The 26,335-nt window shown below is 37.5% G+C and overlaps 1 protein-coding gene across 2 annotated transcripts in view; it reads right to left on the bottom strand.

Annotated features, from left to right (window-relative positions):
* Wdr24 (WD repeat domain 24) overlaps positions 1-24,547 on the bottom strand; it is a 223,103-nt gene extending 198,556 nt beyond the window's left edge. For both annotated transcript variants that reach the window (XM_090383842.1, XM_090383843.1), the window contains exons 1-2: positions 24,335-24,547; positions 2,206-2,310 (exon numbers count right to left, since the gene is read on the bottom strand). In XM_090383842.1, coding sequence (XP_090239968.1) covers positions 2,206-2,310; positions 24,335-24,365 — 136 coding nt within the window. In that variant the 5' untranslated portion in view covers positions 24,366-24,547. The remainder of the gene's footprint in view (positions 1-2,205; positions 2,311-24,334) is intronic.
* Positions 24,548-26,335: the final 1,788 nt, after the last annotated feature.

Raw genomic sequence — 26,335 nt, 5'->3', positions numbered from 1 at the left:
AGTAAGCACTGGGATGTCAAGGCCTGGCCAAAGAGAGACAGTTCATTGCCTTGACCAAAGAACATAATTCATAAATCACTAGTAGACCCCAAAACTGTCCTCCTTCCACCTTTACATATCAAACTGGGGTTGATGAAACAGTTTGTGAAAGCTTACCTCAGGAAGGTCCCTGCATCAACAATCTTTGTACTAAATTCTCATCAATCACTGAAGAGAAGCTAAAACAAGGTACTTTGTCGGACCTCAAATTTGCAAACTGATGAAGGACTGAGAATTTGTGGCAACTATGAATAAAAGAATAAAACAGGCATGGATTATCTTCAGGTCTGATGTTGACAACTTCTTAGGGAACAACAAGAATCCAGACAATAAGAATATCGTTGAAAATATGTTGGAAAACTTCAAGAAGCTGGGCTGCAACGTGAGTGTCAAGGTACATTTTTTAAACTCCCACATCGACTACTTCCGAGAAAATCTAGGAAGTGTTAGTGATGAAGAGGGTGATCAGTTTCACAAGGGCATCGAGGATAAGGAGATGAGGTACCAGAAGGAGGTGGAATATCAACATGATGTCTGACTATTGCTGGATGCTGAAGAGGAACTGTAAAGTAGAAGGGTCTGCAAGAAAATCAATGAAACAAAAATTTGACCCATCATAGATCAGTTTTTAAAATGAGAGGAAAGTGTTTAGTGGACTTTTTTACCACACTGCCCTTTTTAATAGTGTTTTCAACATGTATTTAAATAAGTCTGGTAAAAGTAGCATTTTGTTATAATTTCAATGCACAAATTCTGCCAAAATTAATAAAAATTTGTGAAAAAATCAATTTTTTTTCATGATTTTTGAAGAAACCTGATGGGATGAAAACCAACAGAAGTCAATTTTGAAATCAGCATTAGAAAATGATTCAGAAACATCGTTTCTGAAAAAACATCAGTTAATTATTTTCGAAATACATAGTAGTGTAATCTTTTTTCTTCAATGCATAATTTTTTCTTACGGTTGCTGTAATGGTACAACTGAATTAATTTCAGTCATACCATTAATTCAGTACAACTGAATTAATTTCAGTCGTACCGATTTTATAATTTTCATGTATTTATTTCTAATTCCCTAGAATTTACCGTGTTTAGAGAAAACCAAATCAAAACCAACCTGTTTGGCCTACCATAGTGCCAAAGTGAAGTCATCTAACTTATCCATAAATCACTTGTCATTTCATGTATATTTTTATCTAGTTTAGACCTTAGCAGTTTTTGCTATCCTAAGTGTAACTTCCAATCGAAGAAAGGATGTCGTGTGCTGTTGTTTACAAAAATTTACTTTGTAACTAATGTAATGCACTTAACTAACAATAGTTGTATTCCCCTCCAGAGGTATCTGTTTGTAATTAGCATTCCACTGATATACTCTTTTATTGCATCTCTAGCTGAGGGGAGAAACTGGGTGTCTACAGAAATTAGTTTCTGATGAATCCTGCCATTTTCAAAAATTATTCTGCAACTAAACACTAAATATATATTGAAGAAAATATACAGCCAATTTTTAGCTAATTTCCCCTCTTGGAAATATGGTAGTAGGATGCACAGTAATCACTTTTTCCAGTTTCCAATATGAATTGCTAGTTTTTTGAACATGGTACTTTTTTCATAATTCGTTTTGGGGGATATGGTCGGGCCTCACAGTATGCAGAGGCACATTATATCAAAATTGCACTGTACTTATAAAGACTTGGAAACCCCATTTCAAAAAACAGTAACAAGATTGGTTACTGTGAGAGTGACAGAGAGATTTGTGATCTCTCTCTCTCTCTCTCTCTCTCTCTCTCTCTCTCTCTCTCTCTCTCTCTCTCTCTCTTTAAATGGGTTAATTAAACTAAATGCCGAGGACAACTTTACACTGTCATATGACATACAGGAAGTCATATGTAACTGAGAAGGGATATTTGTAGAAGAGATGACAAAACTTTTCTTCTAGTCTAAGAATGACTGATTGTTGGAATAAACTTAAACCAATTCTTGAGAAAGTTATAAGTTTATCAAAAGAGGGGATTGGCCAAGTATTTAATAGAAACAGGTAAATGAACTGAGGGGAGTTAACATTAGTTACTTTTTATTTTAATGATGCTAATTAAGTTTGCTTCCTTGCATCATTTTTTTTAATACTAAATGCTCATAACTTGTGTTTTTTTTTTTTTTACCTACCATTTCTTCCAGCTACCACAACTTGCGTTGCATCACGGTTGATAGCCAAGGCATTAGCTGGGCCTTCCAGGGTGTAAAACATTGTCTTAACACCCATTTCTGACCCTAAAATAATATTAAAAAATAAAAAAATCAATAATATTGTTAAAAAATTCTTTATATTTGTATTAATAATTTATTATACCAATATAAAGTTAAGTAGCATCAAACTCAAGATATTTAATAATGAAAAGGATTTATAGAAGTGCCTATATCTAGGGCTCACAATACCAGTCAAAATTTTAATACCGGTATTTTGGTATTTTTAATTTATGAAACCGGTATTCCAAAAAAAAAAAAAAACATTTTTCGCAATAAATTTTGATGAAAATTAGGTGCAATAAAGTAAGGAAAAAACAAGTAATTACTTGAATTCACGTTTTAAATCAAACTTTTATTACAATAATAAATATTCTAGCAAAAATTATTAAACATAGTTATTCTAAAAACAAAAAAATAAGCATCCACACTACCTGTCCAAATAAAGTGAGCTCTTAAGAAACTCAATAGTGTTATGGTTTAAACTGTATCTAATCATAAGCCGACAAACTAATTAGAAGAACTATATCAACTTTTCAACAATTAAGAGTTTTTAGGTTATCACAAAAAAAAAAAATAATAATAAATAAAATAAAAAACAACCGGTCGATTACATGATACATACCAATGACTTTGGAAAAATACAAGCAAGATTATTGAACTCGAACATATTTTTACATAGAAAGATCACTATAATAATTCAGTAGATGGTTACAGTACTTAAGATTCCTTCAGTTTGTTACTTTTTACTTTTGAAGGCATCTCCATTGCTTAGAGGTTGCCTTGTAATCCCCTTCATTGTGAACGGTCGTTCCAGGAACCGTTGTGCAACCCTCTGGCTCGCATAGCTCTGCAACTCCTCTCCACGTAAGTTGAGGCCGTGCCCCTCTTCCGTCTTCCCGGCAGCAACAAATTCATCACTCCTTTCGGCCATCTCTCGTGAGGCATCCGTTGGACATGCCCGTACCACTGCCAAATCGACGGGATTTTTGTGTTCCACGCGATCCACTACATTTACTCACAAATTCCATCTCTTCATTATGGTCTCATTCTGAACTCTATGGAGGCAAGACACGCGGAATCCATTGTAAACCATCCTTCTCCACCATATATCAAAACACTCTCTACTATCATTTGGAGTATCATCTGGGGTTCCTGTCGAATGTCTCGACTCCACAACACACCATTCAGTTGCTTAACAACACTGTAATGTAAAATTATAAAATTTGACGTTGATATCAATAACGTCTGTGAGTATGTTTAAAATGTAATTTGTTGTGAAAGTTTAACTACCGAAACTGTAAAAATAGCCTAAACGATAATGAATGAGCAAATGAAAACAGTATCTACAAGTTCAGCCAAAGCTGACAGAGGATTTTCTCTGATGGAACAAAATGTGTACAGATAAGAGGGCATCTATGTCTGTTAAAATAATAATACATAATAGACAGCTAATTTTGGTACATATTTAATTAGCGGCAGAAAACGTCCTTTTAGATTCTGTGCCAGTTGGTGCTTTGTACTGAGATAGCCGTAGATGAGTTGCAGTTTAACCCCCCCCCCCTTTATTCCCTCATCTTCAAAAAATCTTAATTTCTTTTTATCAAAAATAAAAAATATTTCCTTTTTTGCCTTTTTATGGCACTATATCCATATTAACGAAGGAAAGGAACTGACAGTTAAGCTTGGTGGGGAAACCAAATCTAAGTTGTAGGGGGGGTTATTTATTTATTTATTTATTAATTTTTATTTCCCCTCTACCTTAGTATTGCTGTCAGCGGCCATTGTTATGACTTTCTACAGCAGTTCCCCTCAAGCACTAAGCCCCACAAGCTACCTCACTGCGTTAAAAAATGAGAATTTACAGGAGCTGAGGGATATTCACCCCCCCCACACACGAGTATAGATATTATACAGGGTGTCTCAAAAATATACGGCATAACTTCAGGCATGAGTTCCTCATATGTAGACAATAAAAATATTTTATATCAACATAGTTCCAGAAATGCTTGGTTTCCGAGTTTTGAAGGTCCGTCTATGACACAATTGTTCACCTCACTTTACAGTAATTGTTCAAAATGTCCACCTTCTGCCTGAATACAGGCCTCACACTGACATCTCATGGACTCGCGAAGATGATGCCAAATTCCTGGCATATTTCGTATTGTCTCACAACCTGCCACAATTCGATTGCAGAGAGTTTCCATATCAGCTACAAGTCGGATATACCAATGACTTGCATCATTTGCCACTACTAATACTAATAATGTACATGGGTAGCAGTAACCCCCCAGGGTAAAGTACCAATTGTGTGGTACTACGCTCAGGGTAGTGGAAAATGAAAACGACCTGGGGGTAAGTGTGCCGTCAGATATGAAGTTCTCTGAGCAATGTAGATGGGCTGCAGGGCAGCTCATGGAGTTTTGTCAATGATATACAGGAATTTTTCTAGCAGAATAAGCAGGTGATTATCCCATTATATAAGACAAGGGTCAAGCTACATATTGAGTACTACATACAGGTCTCGAGACCATTTCAAGTCAGGATGTTGTTGTTGTTGTTGTTATGGGATTTCTGGCGCAAGGGCTATATAGGCCATATTGTGCCTATCAAAGCAATTAAGTGTACGTGTGATAACTGCTCTGGGAGCAATTAGAGTTGGTCATACATTTTAATTTTTTTCAAGTAGGTGAAAAATTCGGAGAGTTTTGCATCATTACCTATGATGCTGTTGAGAGACAAGGGGTTTGAGATGGAGCTGAAAGTAGTCTGTCGGGCAGTGTCAAACAAGCTACATTCAATCAGAATGTGCTTCACTGATAACGGCTGCAAACAGTGCGTGCACTGAGGGGGATCATTTCCTGTGAGCAGAAACAGATGAGTAAGGTGAGTGTGGCCAATTCGGGTTCTGGCTAGAAGTACTTCTTCCTTTCTGATTTTACGGAGGCTAGAGGTCCATAGTTGTGGTTCGGGTTTCAATTGAAACAGTTTATTATGTGTTTGCTTTTTCCACAAAAGAGTCCATTGTTCCATACATATTTCTTGTATTTTATGTTTATAATCAGGATAGGGAACAAGATCATTTGATAAGGCTACGTTGGAGGGATGCTTTGCGGCATCATCAGCGCACTCATTTCCAGGAATACCGCTGTGACCTGGGATCCAGGAGAAGACAATAGTGCAATGTTGCTCATGGAGATGTATCAGTTCTTGTCTTATTAGCTTTACCAAAGGATTGCAAGGAGAGGTGTCTGTGAGAGCTAAGAGAGCACTCTTGGAATCAGTGTACACTATACTTTTATTCGTTGACAGGAGGGAAATATTTTCCAGGGCAAGTTTAATTGCATAGAGTTCAGCAGTGTAGCTGCTGCATTCAGCTGGAAGTGGAATAGAAACAGTTGTATTAGGGAAGATAGCAGCTGCACCCACTTTATTGCCAGACTTTGAACCGTCAGTGTAGATCTTAGAAAAGTGGGAATAATTTTCTTCATGGACAAGATGCAATTGTCTGATGTTAACATCTGCTAGAACACCTTTTCCCCATTTTTCAAAGTAATCATCATATGAAACAGTTAAGGTAATCCATGGGGGATCCGGGTCTTTTAAATCTCTGATGATATTATGAAAGGAAATATTCCAGCATTCTAATAGGTTCTGTAATCTGATACCGGCAGGTCGGATTGTTCTGGGTTTGTTTCCATAGTGTGTTCTCCACTGCGGATCATACAGTAGTGGCCAAATAGGATGAGTGGGGATGCTTTTAATTTTAGCCGAGTAGTTTAACAGTAACATCTTTCTCCTGATACTGAGTGGAGGTTCGTGAGCCTCAACATACAGACTTTGAACAGGTGATGTTCTGTATGCACCCAGAGCAATCCTAAGGGCAGCGTGTTGGATTGGAGCAAGACGAGCCAAAGTACTCTCTCTGGCAGAGTCATACACAGGCGCTCCATAATCTAGGCGAGATCTAATTAGAGACCTATACATGTGGAGCAGGGTGTACCGGTCTGCACCCCAAGATGTACTGGAGACGACCCGAAGTATGTTAATTTTCTTAAGGCAGGTGGTTCGTAGGTGTTTAACATGCTCCTGAAAATTTAGATTTTTATCAAAAATTAGCCCTAGGAGACGAATACTGTTAACGATTGGAAGAGGATGATTGGCCAAGTGTAACTCGGGTTCTGGATGCATTTTCCGCTTGTTGCAGAAGTGTGTGGCCATAGATTTGTGTTTTGATAGTCGATATCCATTTTGTGTCATCCATAGTTCAATATTATTTATTGATATTTGTAATTGCCTCTCAATATAATTTATAGTCTGAGAATGGCAGGACAAGGTAAGATCATCAGCATAAATATATGAGTCAACAGTGTTTGGAATGCTGTTTGTGATATTGTTAATTCGTATAGCAAATAGAGTGGCACTGAGGACAGAGCCTTGAGGGACACCTTCTTCTTGTCTGTACGTGTGAGACAGAGCCTGCCGGTATCGAACTTGGAATGTCCTGTGGCAAAGGAAGTTTTGGATAAAATATGGTAAATGCCCTTTCATATCCATAGAATGGAGATCCTTTAGGATTCCATAACGCCATGTGGTGTCGAAAGCTTTTTCTATATCAAGACACACCATGACGAGATGTTGATTCCTGATAAAAGCGTTTCTTATATTTGATTCAGCCTTTATCATGAGATCTAAGGATGATCTCTTCTTCCGAAAGCCAAACTGATTGTCGCTGATTATGTTTCTAGACTCAAGGTACCACGTCAATCGACGGTGCACCATTTTTTCTAAAGTTTTACTTAAGCAGCTGGTTAGAGAAATCGGTCTGTAGTTGTTAGGGATCGAATGATCTTTTCCTGGTTTAGGGATAGCAATTACATATGAATGTTGCCAGGAGCTAGGAAATGTGTGTTCATAAAATATCCGATTGTAAAATTTCAGTAGAGAGGATAACGATTGCTGATCTAGGTTTTTAAGCATTACATAGTAAATTCCATCAGGGCCAGGGGCACTGTTGTGGGACATATTTATAGATTCTTTCAATTCTGATAGAGTGAGCGGTTGATTATAGGGTAAACAGCGGGTAGTTTTGAAATTTAGTTTGAATTTTTCAGTATCGGCTTTAATTTTTTGGAATGATGGATGATATGCGATGGAGGCGGACAATTCAGAGAACACTGTTCCTAAGGCATTTGCAATATCTTCGGGATTAGAGATCTCCTTCCCATTCCAATTAAAAATAGGTGCAGGTAATGTAGGGTATTTACCATTTAGCTGCCTTATTTTTTTCCATATTATTCTGGCATCAGTGTCTTTATTGATTGTTGAAGCAAATTTTATCCAAGAGTCTTTTTTAGCCTTTCGCCTGATGTACCGTGCTTTGGCTTTAAGTTTCTTATAATTGATAAGGTTGGCAGTGGTAGGGCATTTTCGGAATAAGTTCCATGCTGCATTCTTTTCTCTTTTCACCTTATTACAGTCATCGTTCCACCAGTGGTTGGTATGTCTACGATTTCTTAATTGAGACTGTGGGATGGCAACCTTTGAAGCTGATAGTATCTGCATTGTGATATGTTTTGTGACAGTATTGATAGAGGCAGACTCAATGATGTGATCATCAAAAGAGATATGATTTTTATATTTAGTCCAGTCTGCTTTAGAAAATTTCCATTTCATTTGTGGATCAGTTGTTTTGGAGTTCGTGGTTTGAATTCTGCATATTACTGGATAGTGATCACTGTTGAGAGGATTGTCAAGTGTTGTCCATTCGATACTTGGGAAGAGGATCGGAGAGCAGATTGAGAGGTCTATTGCAGATGGTGTTCCAGTAGGAAAATGAATGTAAGTGGGTAAACCTGTGTTCAGTAATGTTAAATTCTGTCTGTCTAGTAGTGTCTCAATGAGTTCTCCGCGTCTGTCTGAGACGGGGGATCCCCATAGTGTATGATGTCCATTAAAGTCTCCTAATAGGCAAACTGGTGACGGTAATTGCAAAACAAGGTTTTCTAGTTCATGAATCGTACATTGCTGATTGGGAGGGAGATATATTGAAACGATCGTTAAAGAAATGCCAATCATTACACGAGCCGCAACAGCTTCTAAGGCAGTTTGAAGAGGAATTTGTTTACAAGGAACCCTTGAGTCTATGAGTATGGCCACTCCACCATGAGCACTGTTTGTCCTGTCTTGTCGAAAAACAGTGTAATATTTAACTGACACGGACACTTGTGGTGTTAGATTTGTTTCTTGTAGTCATATGCTCACAGGATGATAACGATCAATTAGTTCATATATATCGTCTATGTTGCTACGAAAGCCTCTGCAATTCCATTGAATTATGTTGTTCATTGTGTTGGTTTTGAATTAGAAGTTGAATCTGTCTGTTTTTTAATGTTACTCTGCTTGTGACGGTCAATTTTTATTTTGTCCTTTTTTGGAAAGACTGGACGTGTGTCTATGTCGTCTTCTGCATGAAGATCTAGGATAGGTTCATTACAAGTATTGTTTTCTGCAATATCCATAGCTGTGTTATCAGATAATTTCTTTCTAACATGAACTGAATTTTCCTTCTGATCTGCAGTAACTGGATCTAATTTAGCAGTGGATGGTATCGAGATCGGGGTATTGTTTGTCCTATCTACTGTTTGGTGTTTTGTTGGCTGTGATGCAGGTGATAGCAATGATCGAGCCCAATCAGAAATTGACACTTTTGGTGGGACTGATATATCTGTTTGCGTTGAAACTGTTTGTTGTCTTTTGGATGCTTCAGCATATGTACGCTTAGGCATGTTTTGTAGTAGGTTCTTTCTGGCTTCAGGGTATGTGACCTTGTTCTCCACTTTGTATTTTTGGATTTTTTTCTCCAGCTTCCATTGCTCGCAGGATCTGGAAAAGGCTGAATGGTTGCCTTTGCAGTTTGGACACCGTAATGATTCAGCATTACAATCAGTATGGACATGTTCTTTTGATCCGCAGTTTGAGCAAACTGAATCTCCTCGGCAGACAGTTTGGGAATGTCCAAACTTCTGACACTTGTAGCATCGAATAGGATTGGGTATATAAGGACGGATGCGACAGTTTAAGTATCCTGCTTTTACTGCTGAAGGAAGGTTTGGTGTAGAAAATGTGAGAATGATGCTACGAGTAGGAACAAATTCTCCATCTTTCTTCACCATTATTCGTCTTGCTTCAGTAACTTTCTGGTCTTGGAGTTCTTGAACAATTTCCTCCTCTTTGACGTTCAACAGATCCCATTCGGAAATTACTCCTTTGGAGCTATTCAGGGTAGCATGAGGAGATACTTTAGTAGGAACTCCACCAAACGATGTAAGTTTCAGAAGGGACTCAGAATGTTTACGATTGGTGGTTTCGACTAATAGGTCGCCAGACTTCAGTCTTCTTACCATTTTTGGTGATCCGGCTACACTTTCTAGACATTTCTGTATATAAAAAGGAGACAAAGTACCCAAAGACTGATTCGTTAGGGAATGCAGTATGAGGAAAGATGGATATTCCATTTGAGGTACATCTGTTTTCATCCTCTTCCGTGTTTGATAGTCAGAGTCAGTTTGTTGCAAATCCAAAGAAGCAGGATTTACAGTCTTGAGAGGTGGAAAATTTTCGGTATCCATAATTGCTCCTTTTGGCCCCGGAAGGATAACTTTTCCTTCCAGGTTTCCGGCCCCGCCACGGGGAGGCAGGAGCAGTGCCACGAGGTGACCAAGCGGCTGTTAGTTGTGTTAGTGAAATAAGAAAAAGAAACAGAAAGGTGACTTTCCTTTCTGGGCCTTTGCCTACTACTTGTAGTGCGAAAGAGCTACTCTAATAGAAAATGAGGAAAACGGTATTTAGAACGAAAAAGAATCTATATCTGGCAAAAGCTCTTTAGGAGGATCGCTTTAACGAACGCACTGAAATCGCTTGGCCACGGAACGCTTGGCACCCGGGGCCTCAAGTCAGGATATAGAGCTTCTGTAATGAGTACAGAGAAGGGCAACGATATTGGTGAGGGGAACAAAGTATTCACTTATCTAGAAAGGCTTCAGTTCTGCAAATTGCAGGGTCTAGAAAAAAGCTCCTGTTAGGTGATCTGATTGAGGTGTTTAAGGCTTTGAATAGACTGAAAAAGCTCAATGCTGATGGGATTCTTTCTCTGACTACAAACATGAGGGGGCATAATTTCAAACTGAGAAAGGTTGGTTTCGTGATAGATGTGCAGAGGTTTGCCTTCAGTTAGCAGGTAGTAGATTGTTGGAACAAACTTCCACATGTTGTTGAGGAAGAGGGTAGTTTGCTGATGCTGTATAAGCTTGCTTTCTTGCATCATATGCCACTACTACTAATAATAATAATAACAGGGTACATAATACAAATCTGAAACAACTTCCAGATGATAGACAATAATATTTTTAAAAAAATTTTATTCACTAAATAGAAAATCTTCAAGCTGCAGTATTTGGCAGCATGATTGAAACCGTAACCATGGTGGAATTCACCGACAAAACTTTATCTTCTTAATTTTGTCTTTGTTCAACAGCTTCTATATAAGCTGTAAATTGTATGATTTCATCCTGATAAGTGACATAACACATTACATGGCATATTAAAGTCAACAATGTGCAACTCACCAGCTTGTTCAGCCACCACCTTGGCTGGAATTATTATGCACACAGGTGTCCTTTATGAATTTTCCATACCACTGCAGAAGCGTAGGTCTACTCGACAGCTTCTTTTTAAAGTATGTTTGAAATTTACACATAACAACAGTGGCAGACTGCAGGTCATTGAACCAACGTACACACTGCGCTTACTCAAGGTTGGTAACTTTTGCCATGATTACAGTTTTGCAATTATGCTGCCATCTACACACACACACACACACACACACACACACACACACACACACACACACACACACATTTTCTGGTTGGTAAATAAAAACTTTATATCCTCTATCACCTGGAAGTGGTTTCAGGTTTGTACCATGTAATCTGTTTACACAACATTTTAGTTTTGTTAAGGAGGTTTGTGGACACCCTGTGCAGGAAAGTGCCATAAAGCTGCATCATCCAAGTGCCCAAATCAGTTAGGCAATGGAGAACAGGTAGGGTCTGACGAAGTTTGAAAGAGGGCGACTGTTGGTGTGCATTTAACAGGTGTTACAGTAGCCAGAATGGCTATGCTTCAAGTGTCATCTTCAATGAATGGAAAAATGCTCAGTAATCATCCAAACAAAACCATGGCCAAAAATGTATGGTGACAGAGCAAGGTGATTGATGTTTAGGGTAGATTATTATGTGTAATTATTGTCAAACAATGGAAAAACTGATCTGTGCATTTAATGCAAAAAACATTATAAGGCATCAGTACCTGCAAAATGCAAAGAGTACTAAAAAATATATACTACGGGAGAAAGAAACCTTCATTAAAGTCAATGTTATTGGACACTGGATATTGAACAGAAAATACAATGGTTCTGGTACCAAGAAGTAGAGGATGGATGCAGGACTGAAAGAAAATCATGTCCAAATTTACTTTTCAACACCAATGGAAGAGTGCACGGGAAGTTGTTAGGTCCATCAGCAAATTAGGTCATACTGTGCCATTGTGTGATATGTTTATACAAGTATGTATTCATGGGCCAATTTGCATATTATGCAGGCTAAAAATTACAGAACAACTCATGGGACTCTACCTCCTCCAATTCAGGTTGGGTAATGACAGAGGAATGAGTTAGTTAGTTAGTTATTCGGTTTTTAGGAGCATTATCTAAGGCCATATTGCTCCAGGATATGTGGTGGTCATTCCCTGACCTTTCCGCATCCTCCATATTTGGTGGTGATGGGATCTAACCCCAGTCTAATCAAGAAGCGTGTGCTATGCATTGCTGCTCCTTCCCACCTGGCTACGGAGGCTTCGACAGAGGAATGAAATGGTGCATCTATCAGCATAATCCTCAACACCATTAGCTCACAGTAAAAAAAAAGAGGCCACAGTGTATATTCTGACTTCTTTTGCTGTTGTCTGTATATAACAATGCATTTTTAAGACAAGACATTTAGAGCAAGTACAAAGTTAGAAAGCTGCTTAATGCAAAAGTTTTTCTTCCATTAAATTATGTTGCACAATACAATGAGGTTTAATTCTAATAACAGATTAAACACTGCAATCGATGTAAAGATTTTACAGACAAAAATGATTCAGTTTATTAAAATGGAAATAAAGCTTTACAGAAAACATTCCAATAACCCAATAATTTAAAGGCCAATTTTGGCAATGTCTTGAAATCCTTGTGGACATCACCATCAAGTCTAGACTTCACAACAATATCCACAAGTGCTGTTTAATCTGTTATTAAAATTAGTTATTTCCCATGTATGTCTTTTACCCAAGAGATTATAATGAGGGTTTCCATAACCAGTAAGGTCTGTAGTATAGTATTTCTCCTTCTTTCTCTTCAATCAGACTCATCTTCGACATAGAACTTATTATCTGAGTGCAAAACAACCAAACCGCCATGGGAAGAATCTATACATCCCACTACTTCCTCTATATGTGTAATTGTCAGTAAGCTTCGTATGTTCGTGGTCAGAGTGTTTTACTGCACCTGAAAATGGCTAACTCAGTCCCAAATGAAAAAGCCTTTAGAAATTCCTCCCATCAGTGACATACTCAAACTCTTTTGCTTCCTTTGGTGGAAAATGATGAAGTCATTTGTCATCTGCTGAAAAATTTGAGTGCAGAAATCTAAAATATTCAGAAAAACTGGATCAGTGCTCTTCAAAAGGGAACATTTTAACTCACTAAACAAGCCAGATAGAAATTTTACTTATGTATAATACTGCTGTATAAAGACAAGTGAATAGTAATTACCCAATGCTTGTATGATTTCCATAAGAACCAGTCCTACTAGCAAGGTACCAAGGTTCCCACTGTGCAAACACTCTTGAAAAAATGTTATGTTTGTTCATTTGTTATTTGGTTTTTAGGAGCATTAGCAACTAAGGCCATGTTGTTCCGGGAATATGCGGTGGTCATTCCCTGACCTTTCCGCATCCTCCGTATTTGGTGGTGACGGGTTCGAACCCCAGTCTAATCAAGAAGCGTGTGCTACGCACTGCTGCTCCTTCCCACCTGGCTACGGAGACGCCCGAAAAATGTTATGTATACTGTGTCAATAAGTTAAGATATGAGGGGGGCACTAAAATTTTTTGCCTAATATAAATCACAAAGGTTTTTCATGAAACAATATTGTCAATCCATGCTGTGACTCTTCCTGTACGCTTCACAGAAAATTTCAGGTTTGTAACTATATTCTTCTCCTTTACAGAGGGCATTGAAGTGTAGAAGGCAAATGAAGATAGCAAATGTTGAGAGAATCAAGAATTATGCTGCCATTGAGTATCTTCACTTGAAGGGAATGTCACCAAAACAAATTCATGAAGACATGCAACAAACATTAGGGAAATGTTGTCTTTCATACGTCATAATCAAAAACTGAGTTGCAGAATTTAAGTGTGGAGGAGACAGTATTGAAGATGTATCCCACAGTGGGAGGCCTGTTACCACATCAACACCTGCTTGTTTGTTTGTTATTTAGGAGCATTAGCAACTAAGGCCATATTGCTCCGGGATATGCGGTGGTCATTCCCTGACCTTTCCGCATCCTCAGTATTTGGTGGTGACGGGCTCGAACCCTGGTCTAATCAAGAAGCGTGTGCTACACACTGCTGCTCCTTCCCACCTGGCTACGGAGGCGCCTCATCAACACCTGCTAATGTGGATGCCATTCATGACCCAATCATGCAAGACCACACTGAGACAACATTCAACATCTCTGATGAGCAATCTCACAATATTATAGTGAACGTTTTAGGAATGAAGAAGGCTTCTTCAAGGTGAGTCCCTAGAGCACTGAATGCAGATCAGAAGCTGGAAAGAATAAGGTGTTGTCATGAGATTGTGCGCCATTTTGAAGCTAATGAGGTTCAGTTTTGGGGAATGTATGACATTATGGAACAAAACTTGGGTACACCACTTCGACTCTGAAACAAAAGAACAATTAAAACAGCAGAAGTATCCCTCTTCCTCCCCCTCCTAAAAGGTCATGGCATCCATCTTCTGGGATACAGAAGGAGTGATCGTGGATGATTTCCCAGCACAAGGCACCACTATCTTTGCTGATTATTATTATAACCTACTGAGACATTGCTGCAAAGCAGTGAAACTCAAGAGGCACAGGAAATTGGTCAAAGGAATCAACTTGCATCAAGACAATTCACTGATGCACACAACATTTGTGATTCAAGCAACCCTGCATGACTGTGGGTTTGAGCTATTACAGCATCCACCCTACTCACAGATTTGGCTCCATCAGACTATTTTCTATTTCCAAATCTTAAAAAGGATTTGAAAGGACAGAAATTTGACATTGAAAACATCGTGATGGATATAGTCAACAACTCATTTGAGTCCAAATCTGAATTTTATCTGAGTGGGTTATGAAAACTAGTGGATCAGGGCAGAAAGCGTGTTGAATTAAGGTGGAATACGTTAAAAAATTAACAGGTTTTCCAACTTTCCAGAATTCCTTCTATGAAAGGCTAGAAACTTTTCAACCTCCCCTCACATTGCGGAGATAAGCTCTCACAATGAGAAGGATGAAATTGGTAACCTAATCAGCTACAGTCAGAAAATATAGTTTGAGAGCTTCCCTTTAGATTATAAAAATCACTGTTTATCCACAATTAGGAGCATCTTCCTACTAATAGAAGTTCAAACCTCTTGAAAAAAGATTATGATTATAAAACTATACATATTTGATGTAATACATTAACCTTCTGTCACCTGCGCCCTCAAATTAACAGTGATGCTTGTACGGAATCTGTGAGATGGCTTTTTTTGTTTTAATTATAAAAAATTTACTTTTAACTTTTTTGGAAAATTGAAAATGGTGATCTATTAATTATGATTTTCTAAACTTGATTAAAAAATATCAAATAAAAATAAAACCAATAATAATAATAAAGCAAATTTTTATCATATTTTGTAGAATTTTAAAATCACTCATTCCTGGATTGATATTCATGGGGTCTTTGGCAGATGCAACATGAACATCTATATTATTGTCAGCTGTCTGTGTGTGGCCAGTGAAATCAAAGCTCTATGGCATAATTAGATACCTGTTGCTGGTATCTCAGAGATGCCACACAGGAATGGGAATTAAAACGTATATAACCAGTAAGAGAATCCTGGTGGACAAAGGTACACAGGAGGATTTGATTTCATTTACAAATTAAAAAAAAAAAAAAAACAGAAAAATTTTAAAATGTGCAACATGAACATCTATACTAGCAGCAGAGGGTTAAATTATTTTTTCATATAGTGAAATTTCATTCATATCATAAAAGAATAAAAAAAATTTATGTACAGGTAATCCTCATATAACACGGTAGTTAGGTTCCTATAAAATGTTGTGTTGTGTTGTGCGAAACCATGTTATACAGGACTAAGAAAAAGTGCAAAAATGGTGGTTACGTTCCAAAAGCTAACAAAAATACACTATTTCATTAACAAAAATACACCATTCTAGATTACGTGTATCTTCTGCTCTCTTTAAAAAATCAGTAATCTGGTTTTAGCATTAGCATTAGTAGAGGCATATGATGCAAGAAAGCAAGCTTATTCAGCATCAGCCAAAAAAAAAAAAAAAAAAAAAAAAACACCACTCCCATTTCACCCCTCCGTTCGCTCGAAATACCTGTCCAGTTGAGCCTTAAATTTGTTTAGGCTATCAACTTCAACAACAAGTGATGGAGGTCGGTTCCACCAACCAACCACCCTCTGGCCAAAGGCAAATTTCCGCACATCTATCCGACATCCGTCCTTCCTCAATTTGAATTTATGCCCTCTGAGCTGATTATTCTGAGCAAGATTAAGAATCCCATTGGCATTGAACATGCTCAAACCATTCAAAGCCTTATACACCTCTATCAGATCACCTCGCCGGTGCCTAGTCTCCAGACTCTGTAATTTGCAAAACTTAAGCCTTTCTTCGTAAGAGCAACCCTTTGTTCCATTCACTAATCTTGTTGCCCTTCTCTGTACCCGTTCCAGCAGCTCTACATCCTTCTTGAAATGAGGCCTCCAGACCTGTATACAGTACTCAAGATGTGGCCTAACCATTGCCTTATACAAGGGAATAATCACCTCCTTATCCCTGCTAGAAAAATTCCTGTATATCATTGACAAGACACCATGAGCTACTCTTGCAGCTCGTCTGCACTGCTCAGAGAACTTCATATCTGCCTGCACAATTACCCCCAGGTCCTTTTCATTCTCCACCACTGTCAGTGTAGTACCGCAGAGTTGATACATTGCTCTGGGGTTACTGTTTCCCATATGTAGTACTTTACATTTGTCAATGTTAAACTTCATTTGCCACCTCTCAGTCCATCTGTTCAACCTCTCCAGATCCTGTTGCAGCAGCATAGCGTCAGTAGTGTCCTTAACAACCCTGCCAACCTTTGTATCATCTGCAAACTTGGACATTAAACTTGATATCCCATCATCAATATCATTTATAAACACCGAAAACAACAACGGACCCAACACTGAACCCTGAGGAACTACACTAATAACATTAGTCCACGTTGAGCAGTGTCCATTGATTACCACTCTCTGTCTTCTGCCACTCAACCATCCCCTTATCCATAGCAGCAATTTGCCTCCAATGCCACACTGCTCCAATTTGTGCAGCAGTCTTCCATGTGCAACAGTATCAAAAGCCTTTCTAAGATCCAAATATATAATATCAAAGTTATTCCCTGCATCCAGTTCTTTTGTGACTACATCATAGTATCCAATCAAATTGGTCAGGCAAGACCTGCCCTTAACAAAACCATGCTGCGTCTGAGCTATAACTGAATTCTTGTCTAGATGATCCTGCAGTGCTTCTTTAACCAGTGCCTCCATTAATTTACCTGGAACAGAAGTTAAACTAACAGGTCTATAATTACTTGTGTCAGCCTTTGATCCTCCTTTGTGAAGTGGGGTTACATTTGCACATCTCCAGTCTATGGGTACCTCCCCTGAGTCCAAAGAAGCTCTCATAATTATGGCTAGGGGTTTGCTTACTTCCTTTGCTGCCTCCTTTAATATAACTGGATAGATCCCATTCACCCCAGGTGCCTTTTTTATGTTTATCCTCAACAATCTCTCTCTCTCCTCCACTTTCCTCTCTGTTATTACAAAATCATCCAGCTCACTGCCAATGTTTACTTTACCTACATCATTCTCCTTCCTGAATAACTCCTCATGCATGAATGTAGATGCAAAATACTCGTTTAGATTGTTAGCCACCTGAGCAGGATCCTCAACTGTTGAACCATCAATATCCAGTGGACCAATCTGATTCATCCCTTTCCTTCTTGAGTTTAAATATGTAAAGAACTCTTTTCTGTTTTTCTTTGCATCCTTTGCCAAGGATTTTTCATGTCTGCCTTTGCCTGCCTAATCTCCTTTGTGACTTGGTTACAGACCAACTTATATCTATCATAGGCTTCCATGTCACCCATTAATTTGTATGTATCCCATGCATTTTTCTTCTCTGCCACATGTCTCATTAGTTCATCTGACAACCATTTAGGCCTAAACCTTGAACAATAAATTTTGTTTGCTTTTGCTTGATAAATCTTTGTGAACTTCATCGTATGGAACTAAGCATTTTTGAAGCTCTCCCCTTTGAACTTTGGTCTCCTTTTATTCAAGAATCTGCATTCAAAAATAAGATTCTAATTGCTCGGCTAACTATATGCCTTCCCGTATGCCTTTCCCGTAGCCTAAAATTTGGAAGTTTAGAATTTTCATCTGCACTATCATCCTCTGAATTGATTTGGTTTTACCTCCGATGCCATTTCCAACAAATCCATTGGCCAGCCTCTTTTTCTACCAGTAATTCTTGAATGCCTTCAGTAATCATATCTTTTTTGTTATTTTAGGAGCATTAGCAACTAAGGCCATATTACTCTGTGTTTATTGTCTATAAATTGCGTGTGTCCTGAGGTCGATTTTCTGTTTTGCTGGACAAAAAAACCCGAGTTTCTGGGAGAAAAAACCATGCTACCCTCACCTGACTAACTCAGCCACTTTGTGAAAAATACCCATAAAAATTCCTCCCTTCATCGACGGGAGGAATCCCTTCATCGACGGGATTCTATCAACTGTGCTACCCACGAGGGCTTCAGTTGGTTGGTTGGTTATTAAGAGTTTTATGGCGCATCAGCATCTAAGGCTATTGTGCACCAAAGGGCTTCAGTAGTCATATCATCAAAACCTTCCCCTCCTACCAATATAGCAAGTTCTACTATAGCACCGATTCCATTTTCTGCCGATTCGACCACATTTCCTGAATGAACTCACTATGGCCATACATTTTTCCACACGCATTTAACATTGACCGTTTTACTTCTTTCAGCGATAAAGCTATGATTCTGATATAGTCCACAATTGAGAAATGTTTCCATGCCTCCATCACTTCAATAAATTTGGAATAAATTTTTTCCAAAATCCATTGTAACGATTTTCTGATGTAATTTTGGATATAATGCCTTGATCCACCTTTTAAAGGTCGATATAATGCCTTGATCTTATGGCTGAATGAAAGAAGTTATATTAACTTAGTACAACTGTGGTGGTAGGAACATAACTTCAACATTTGGATGACTTAAATCTTTTGGATGGCCTGGTGTGCTATGCAATAGTAATGAAAATTTGAAATCTGGATTTTTCCACAAGTTCAACAAGCACAAGTTCAATAGCACAGAATGTAATATGGGGATTTCCCAACAAAAAAAAATACAGGGATTTCTCAATTTTTGTTTTGACTAGCAAGTCAACACCAGGATTCAAAAAGAGTGAAAATGTTGAAAAATTACATCCAACATGTCAGGATTCCCTCCCCCACACAAAGCTCATACCCTGTTATGTGAGGTTTACCGAAATTCTCTAACCATGTTAGAGCGAAACAGTGTTATACGGGAGTTGCCTATATTTTATAGAGAAACACAACATAATTACAACATGATAAAAAATGAAATAAAAGAATAAAAATAATACTGATTTCTTCTTTTTATAACTGTTTTTAACTTTTATTTAACACAGATGGACCAGTCTTTCCAAAACTGGTTAGAGAATAATTAACCTACTAGCAGTCAAGTGAAGGTATAATTAACAAATTGCACTCTTAAGAGCATTCTTGACTCAGATTCACAAAACAAAACACAGATTCTCAAAATTTTAATAAACTGTAAAATTACATTCGAAAGCTTTGCAAGTTTTTACTTCTGGGCAAATAAAATGGTTTTTGAGTGCAAAATAACTGAAAGAAAAAACAATATGGGAGTTTTCAAAACAACAACTCATCATATGACTGCCAACAGATTAATACAGTAATGCTATGCATATGATTTTTAATGTCTCAATGAAAACAATACTCTTAATTTAAACACCTATTTCATTTGTAAAAGACATGTCAATTTTGAAAAGCTGCATTTTGTTCCAACATGTATTACAGTACTACAGGAGATATTATTAACCATGGTCTCATGCTCCTTAAAAGACAGAACTTCAACTCTGATTTTGGGAATATCAAGAACTATTACTATATTTAATACCACTCATATACCACATGAAATTAATAATATAGTTTATTAAGCTATTTGCTTAAACTAGGCGCCTCCGTAGCCAGGAGCAGCAGTGCGTAGCACACGCTTCTTGATTAGACCGGGGTTCGAGCCCATGCCCGCCAAATACGGAGGATGCAGAAAGGTCAGAGAATGACCACCACATATCCCTGGAGCAATATGGCCTTAGTTGCTAATGCTTCTAAAAACCAAATAACAAACAAACAAACAGCCTAAACTATTATACATTAAGGTGACATTTCAGGCATCTTCCTGATGCCCGCCATCAGACCATGCTGTTGGGGGAACAGAAAATAGAAAGGGTTACAAATATGAATATATTACAATTACAAATATACAATTCTAAAGTATACGTTTGAATTACTGTTACAATAGAAACCGGATATTAAATTAGGTAAATCTTAGGAGATTAAATTCTTACCTACTGACAGACTCCTCTTGCCAATGCTCCCAGAAACCTGATGTGCAATACAGGCAAGAGGTGCTGCCAGCAGTTCTTGCCTATATGCACATCAGGTTTCTGGGAACAGGTAAAAATTTAATCTCCTTGTATTTACCTAAGATTCATCTAATTTAATATCTGATTTCTATGGTAACAGTAATTCAAACTTAATACTTTAGAATCATATATTTGCAATTATAATATTGGTAACTGTAATATTGTAATATATTCAAATTTGTAACCTTTATATTTTCTGTTCCCCCAACAGCATGGTCTGATGATGGATATCGGTAAGATGCCTGAAATGTAACTTTAATGTATAGCAGTGTAGGCAAATAATTTAATAAACTATATTATTAATTTCACGTGGTATATGAGTGGTATTAAATATTATAATTAATCTTTGTGGAAAACAACTACATAATGTCCTTTCCCAACTATATTAATATCAAGAACTGTCCACCATCAAAAGTACCATCACAAAGATACCATCACAAAAAACCATCACAAAAAAGGGGCAAACTAGCATCTGAATGTACTCTACATTGCTCTTCTGTTATCTTTGCACTTGGGAAAAGTGTAATTGTAATGCACGAATAAAGATTGAGGAAGCTGTAAGGCCATGTGCCAAACTTCCATTTTTTCCCTTGCTATGGCAGGTTCAACTCCTGAGTGCATTTTTGCCTCTTTGTGTCATCAGCTATGGTAGTGTTAATTTTATAAAATTTACAATGTACAGCTGATTTATGTGTAGGTTTGTATTCTTGAATGTATTTGTGGGCAACTTATTTTAAATCAGATTACCATTCCAGCATTAGAATGTCAGGTTCCACAAATTAAATTGAAATTTTTACTTTATCCAAAAATGTACTATTATAAGTCAAATAACATTGATATTCTTTACATAACGGCAGTAATTCAAGAAAATAATGTTTTGCTGATGTACTAAAAAACTATGGATTGTTTTATCTTATATTAGCTCCCAAACTCTATTCATGATGTATCAGTGTATTAAGAATGCTAACTGCATGTTTTATAGATCTATTTATAGTAGTAGTAGTGGCATGTGATGCAAGAAAGCAGATGTATGAGCTTATGCAGCATCAGCCAAAAAAAATTACAAAACAATCCCCTCTAAATATTTGTCCAGTTCCTCCTTAAATTTATTTAACCTATCAACTTAGACGACAGATGGAAGTTTGTTCCAGCAATTAACCACCCGCTGGCTAAAGGCAACTTTCCGCACATCTATTCTACATCTGTCTTTCCTCAATTTCAATTTATGCCTCCTTAGGTTCGTAATCTGAACAAATGGAAGAATCCCATCAGAATTCAGCGTGCTCAACTCATTCAAGGCCTTATACACCTCAATGAGATCACCTCGCAGGTGCCTAATCTCCGGCTGCTGCAATTTGCAGAACTTAAGCCTCTCCTGGTAAGAGGATCCCTTCATTCCCCTCACCAATCTTGTTGCCCTTCTCTGTACACACTCAAGCAAATCTACATCCTTCCTAAAATGAGGTCTCCAGACCTGCACGCAGTACTCAAGGCGTGGCCTGACCATTGCCTTATACAGAGGGACAATCACCTCCTTTTCCTTGCTAACAAAATTCCTGTATATCATTGACAACACCCCATGACCTGCCCTGGCAGCCTGTCTGCATTGCTCAGAAAACTTCATATCTGACTGCACAATTACTCCCAAGTCTTTTTTCATTTTCTACCTCCTTAAGTGTACTACCACAGTTGGTACGTTTCTCTGGGGTTGCATTTTTCAATGTTAAACTTCAGTTGCCACTTCTCAGCCCATCTGCCCAAATTATCTAGATCTTGTTGCAGTAACACACTGCCATTACTGTCAGTAACAACCCTGCCAACCTTTGTATCATCTGTAAACTTCGATACTAAGCCTGATATACCTTCATTAATATCATTGATAAATATACAAAACAGTGGACCCAAAACAGAACCCTGTAGGACTACACTAACACTAATAACATTAGTCAACGAAGAACAGCACCCATTGATTACTACCCTCTGTCTTTTCCCACTCAACCATCCTTTTATCCATTGTACCAACTTACCCTTAATACCATTCTGCTCCAATTTGTACAGTAGTCTTCCATGCGCAATAATGTCAAAAGCTTTTCTGAAATCCAAGTATATGATATCAAAATTATTTTTTGCATCCAGTTCCTTTGTAACCACATCATAATAACCAATCAAATTTGTGAGACAAGACTTTCCCTCAACAAACCTATGCTGTGTCTGAATTATTGCTGCAGTCTTGTCTAGATGATCCTGCAATGCATCTTCAACCAGTGGCTCCATTATTTTACCTGGAACAGAAATTAAACTAACTGGTCTGTAATTACTTTTGTCATCCTTCGATCCCCTTTGTGAATTGGGGACACATTTGCATATCTTCAGTCCATGGGGACCTCCCCTGAGTCCAAAGATGCTCTCATAATTATGGCTAAGGGTTTGCTTACTTCCTTTGCCACCTCCTTTAATATAACTGGATAGATCCCATCCACCCCAGGTGCCTTTCTTATGCTTAACTTCAACAATTTCTCAACAATTTTGGCAAAGGAAGTAAGCAAACCCTTAGCCATAATTATGAGAGCATCCTTGGACTCGGGGGAGGTCCCCACGGACTGAAGATGTGCAAATGTGTGCGCAATTCAGAAAGGGGGGAATCGAAGGGTGACACGAGTAATTACAGACCAGTTAGTTTAACTTCTGTTCCGGGTAAAATAATGGAGTCACTGGTTAAAGATGCATTGCAGGATCATCTATGGTCTAACACTGTTGCCATTAATTCCTAATACATATACATTTTATGAACATAAAGTCAATACAATAAATGTCAGTACATAAGAACCAGAATTTTCACACTAGGTGGAATCCAACAACTTGAACACAACACTGACTCAGCAAACAGAAAAAAATGTAACACCGTATAGAAAGTTCTTCCAGTTTATGATCAGATTGTCATGAAAGCATTAGCATTAGCATTAGCAGAGGCATATGATGCAAGAAAGCAAGCTTATTCAGCATCAGCCAAAAAAAAAAAAAAAAAAAAAAAAACCACTCCCATTTCACCCCTCCGTTCGTTCGAAATACCTGTCCAGTTGAGCTTTAAATTTGTTTAGGCTATCAACTTCAACAACAAGTGATGGAAGTCGGTTCCACCAACCAACCACCCGCTGGCCAAAGGCAAATTTCCGCACATCTATCCGACATCCGTCCTTTCTCAATTTGAATTTATGCCCTCTGATTCAAACTTATAAGCTGCACTGAGCTGTTAGTACAAAAGCAATCCTGGACACAAGAAATTTCATACCCCCATTGTGATTAGGTGCATAAAATTATAGGGTGAGGGGATTTTTTTAATTGACAATTAAAAGCTATGGGGCAGCAAGGTCATATTCATAAGCTACATATGTTCAAAGGATGGTTGCGGAAAGAAAAATATTAAGGAAACTGAAAATTCATAAGGGTCGAGATAAATTAACAAGTGAAAAGTCCTCAGCATGTTCCTTGCATCACTGACTACTAATATACCATTCTTGGACTTGGGTTGGAAGTGACAAACTAATATAATGTGAATACTAAAATTTTATTACATAATAATGAAAATTTATGTTCAAAACACAACACACCTAATCAACATCACTCACATTTCACTAATTTTATGACAACGAAATGTAATCCAATATTATGTTTATTTACGATGATGCCATTGTCGGTATCAAATAAAAAAAAAAAATCAAGCACTACAAGCTCGCTTTTGGCCACAAGCATGATACATGGTCTGCGGAAATTCGACGGCCGACCACACTGTTGCCATTAATTCCTAATACATATACATTTTATGAGCATAAATGCGAAAAATCAATTATACCTGGTTTGGGGTTTTGTTGTGTAGGACCCATGATTTCGATTAAGAAAAACAGTAGTAGCAAATATTTTAAACAAAGTATCTAATGTTCTAACGACAAAATGAATAGGTAATAGAGAAGCGATCGTATTTGGTGATTTTTCCATGCAGAATTCGCTATAACTCTCACAAAAGCTTTATAACTAGTGTTGCCGCTAGCAACTACACCGACTTAACCTGCTGCCCCACTACACACCGTCATCTAATAATTTTTTTTTTATTTTTTTACACTAGTAACAATCACATATCACTAGATCGTGGATATAGCACAGCTTGGCTTAATCAGTCAATCACATATCACTAATATATTTTACTACTCTGTGGGAAGAATGATATAAAAAAAATGTTAGGTTCCTGCCAAAGCGGCCGCAGTTGCGCCTTAACCAAATTATCAATCTCAACCTAGAAAATTAATACATTAATTAATAATAAATGTACAAAATACATTTATATATTTTATATTTAAAATACATTATTATATTTATATATCAATGTATAAAAAATAATACATAAATTAATGTTAAATTTATCCGTTAAACAGATTTTATTTAGGTACTGTATTTATCAATTTAAATCACAAAATATAAAATACATAAAGCAATCTACATATCATTATTATTATTATTGTTAACAGCTACAAAACAGCAATCAAACATGCCTAAGGGTGCAGCTACAAAGCATTATTACACAGCTTCCAAGCAGTTCGAGTATACATTTCCAAAGTACAACGAAAAGTAAATGTACATAAAGAGAACGCAAAACGGTAAATAGAAATCTATAGATAAAAATAAAACTAAATAAATAAAAATAGGACTGATACGTCCTATTTAAGTGAACAGGAAGGAGTAAGGTAGAGCACTGGTATTTCTTCACACACATTACACAATCAGAATCTTATAGGCTGCAACGAGTCAATTTTAAGGTTCGGGTAACGGAAGAGGTTAGCAATTTCTGTCGTCTCTTGAAGTGTCCAGGGATGTCGAATATCTCCAGATTTGCTTTGTTCCTTGATCTTGCAGTCCTCTTATAGAAGTTGTAGTATCCATAATTTGTTCATGCAAAGGATGGTTTCAGCAGTGGATGGTTTCTTAAAGCTCTTGTCGGTGCATTGAAATTTATTTGTGAGACGAGATGAGGGCAATTCAGGGTACTATTTAACAGCTGGTTAAGAAGGAGTAAGTCGGCTTTATGTCGTCTTTTTTCTAGCGTTTCAAGTCCCAAGAATACACATCACTCTTGGTAACATTTATCATTGTATTCAAGGTCACTTTTAAAGCAAATGTACTGTATTGCTCTTTTTTGAATATTTTCAATTTCTAATTTTTGGTAAGCTGCATGTGGGGACCAGACCTGTGAGGCAAATTCTAGGGCTGTCATAACATAGATTTTGTAGGGAAAGATGAAAAAGTGCCAGTTGATTGAAGTCTGGGTTAATTATTTTCAGGAAACCTAGTTTTTTACTAGCTGCCTTTACAATGTTTGAGACATGGACATAAAAGGAAAATGATTCTTTAATAAAGATACCTAAATTTTTGGCGGTACTAACGTTTTTCATTGCCTTGTTGTTGATACAATAAGAGAAATTAAGTTTGTTTTTCTTGTGGGCATTACCAAAGCTCATCAGCTCACAATTATTTTCATTGACTATCATTTTGACTACCAGTTTGACTACATTTTCATTGACTACCAGTTTGACTACATTTTCATTGACTACCAGTTGATGTATATAAGAAATACTAGCGGACTTAAGGATGAATTCTGTGGGACACCAATTTCAGGCTTGAAACGATAGGAGATTTCACCTTTAAATGTCATGGACATTTCTCTACCTTCCAAGTAGTTTGCAATCCAGTTTAGTGCCTGTCCTCTGATACCATAGCGATGCAGTTTATTGATTAGTCTCTGATGGACTACTTTGACGAAGGACTTGCTTAAATCAAGTAAGATATAAATGAACTAATGAAC

The sequence above is a fragment of the Mastigoproctus giganteus genome, chromosome 10 (assembly GCF_048544385.1).
Source record: "Mastigoproctus giganteus isolate SK-2022 chromosome 10, ASM4854438v1, whole genome shotgun sequence".
NCBI lineage: Eukaryota > Metazoa > Arthropoda > Arachnida > Uropygi > Thelyphonidae > Mastigoproctus > Mastigoproctus giganteus.
The sequence above is the reverse complement of the archived record's forward strand: the minus strand, read 5'-3'. Positions and strand labels throughout refer to the sequence as shown.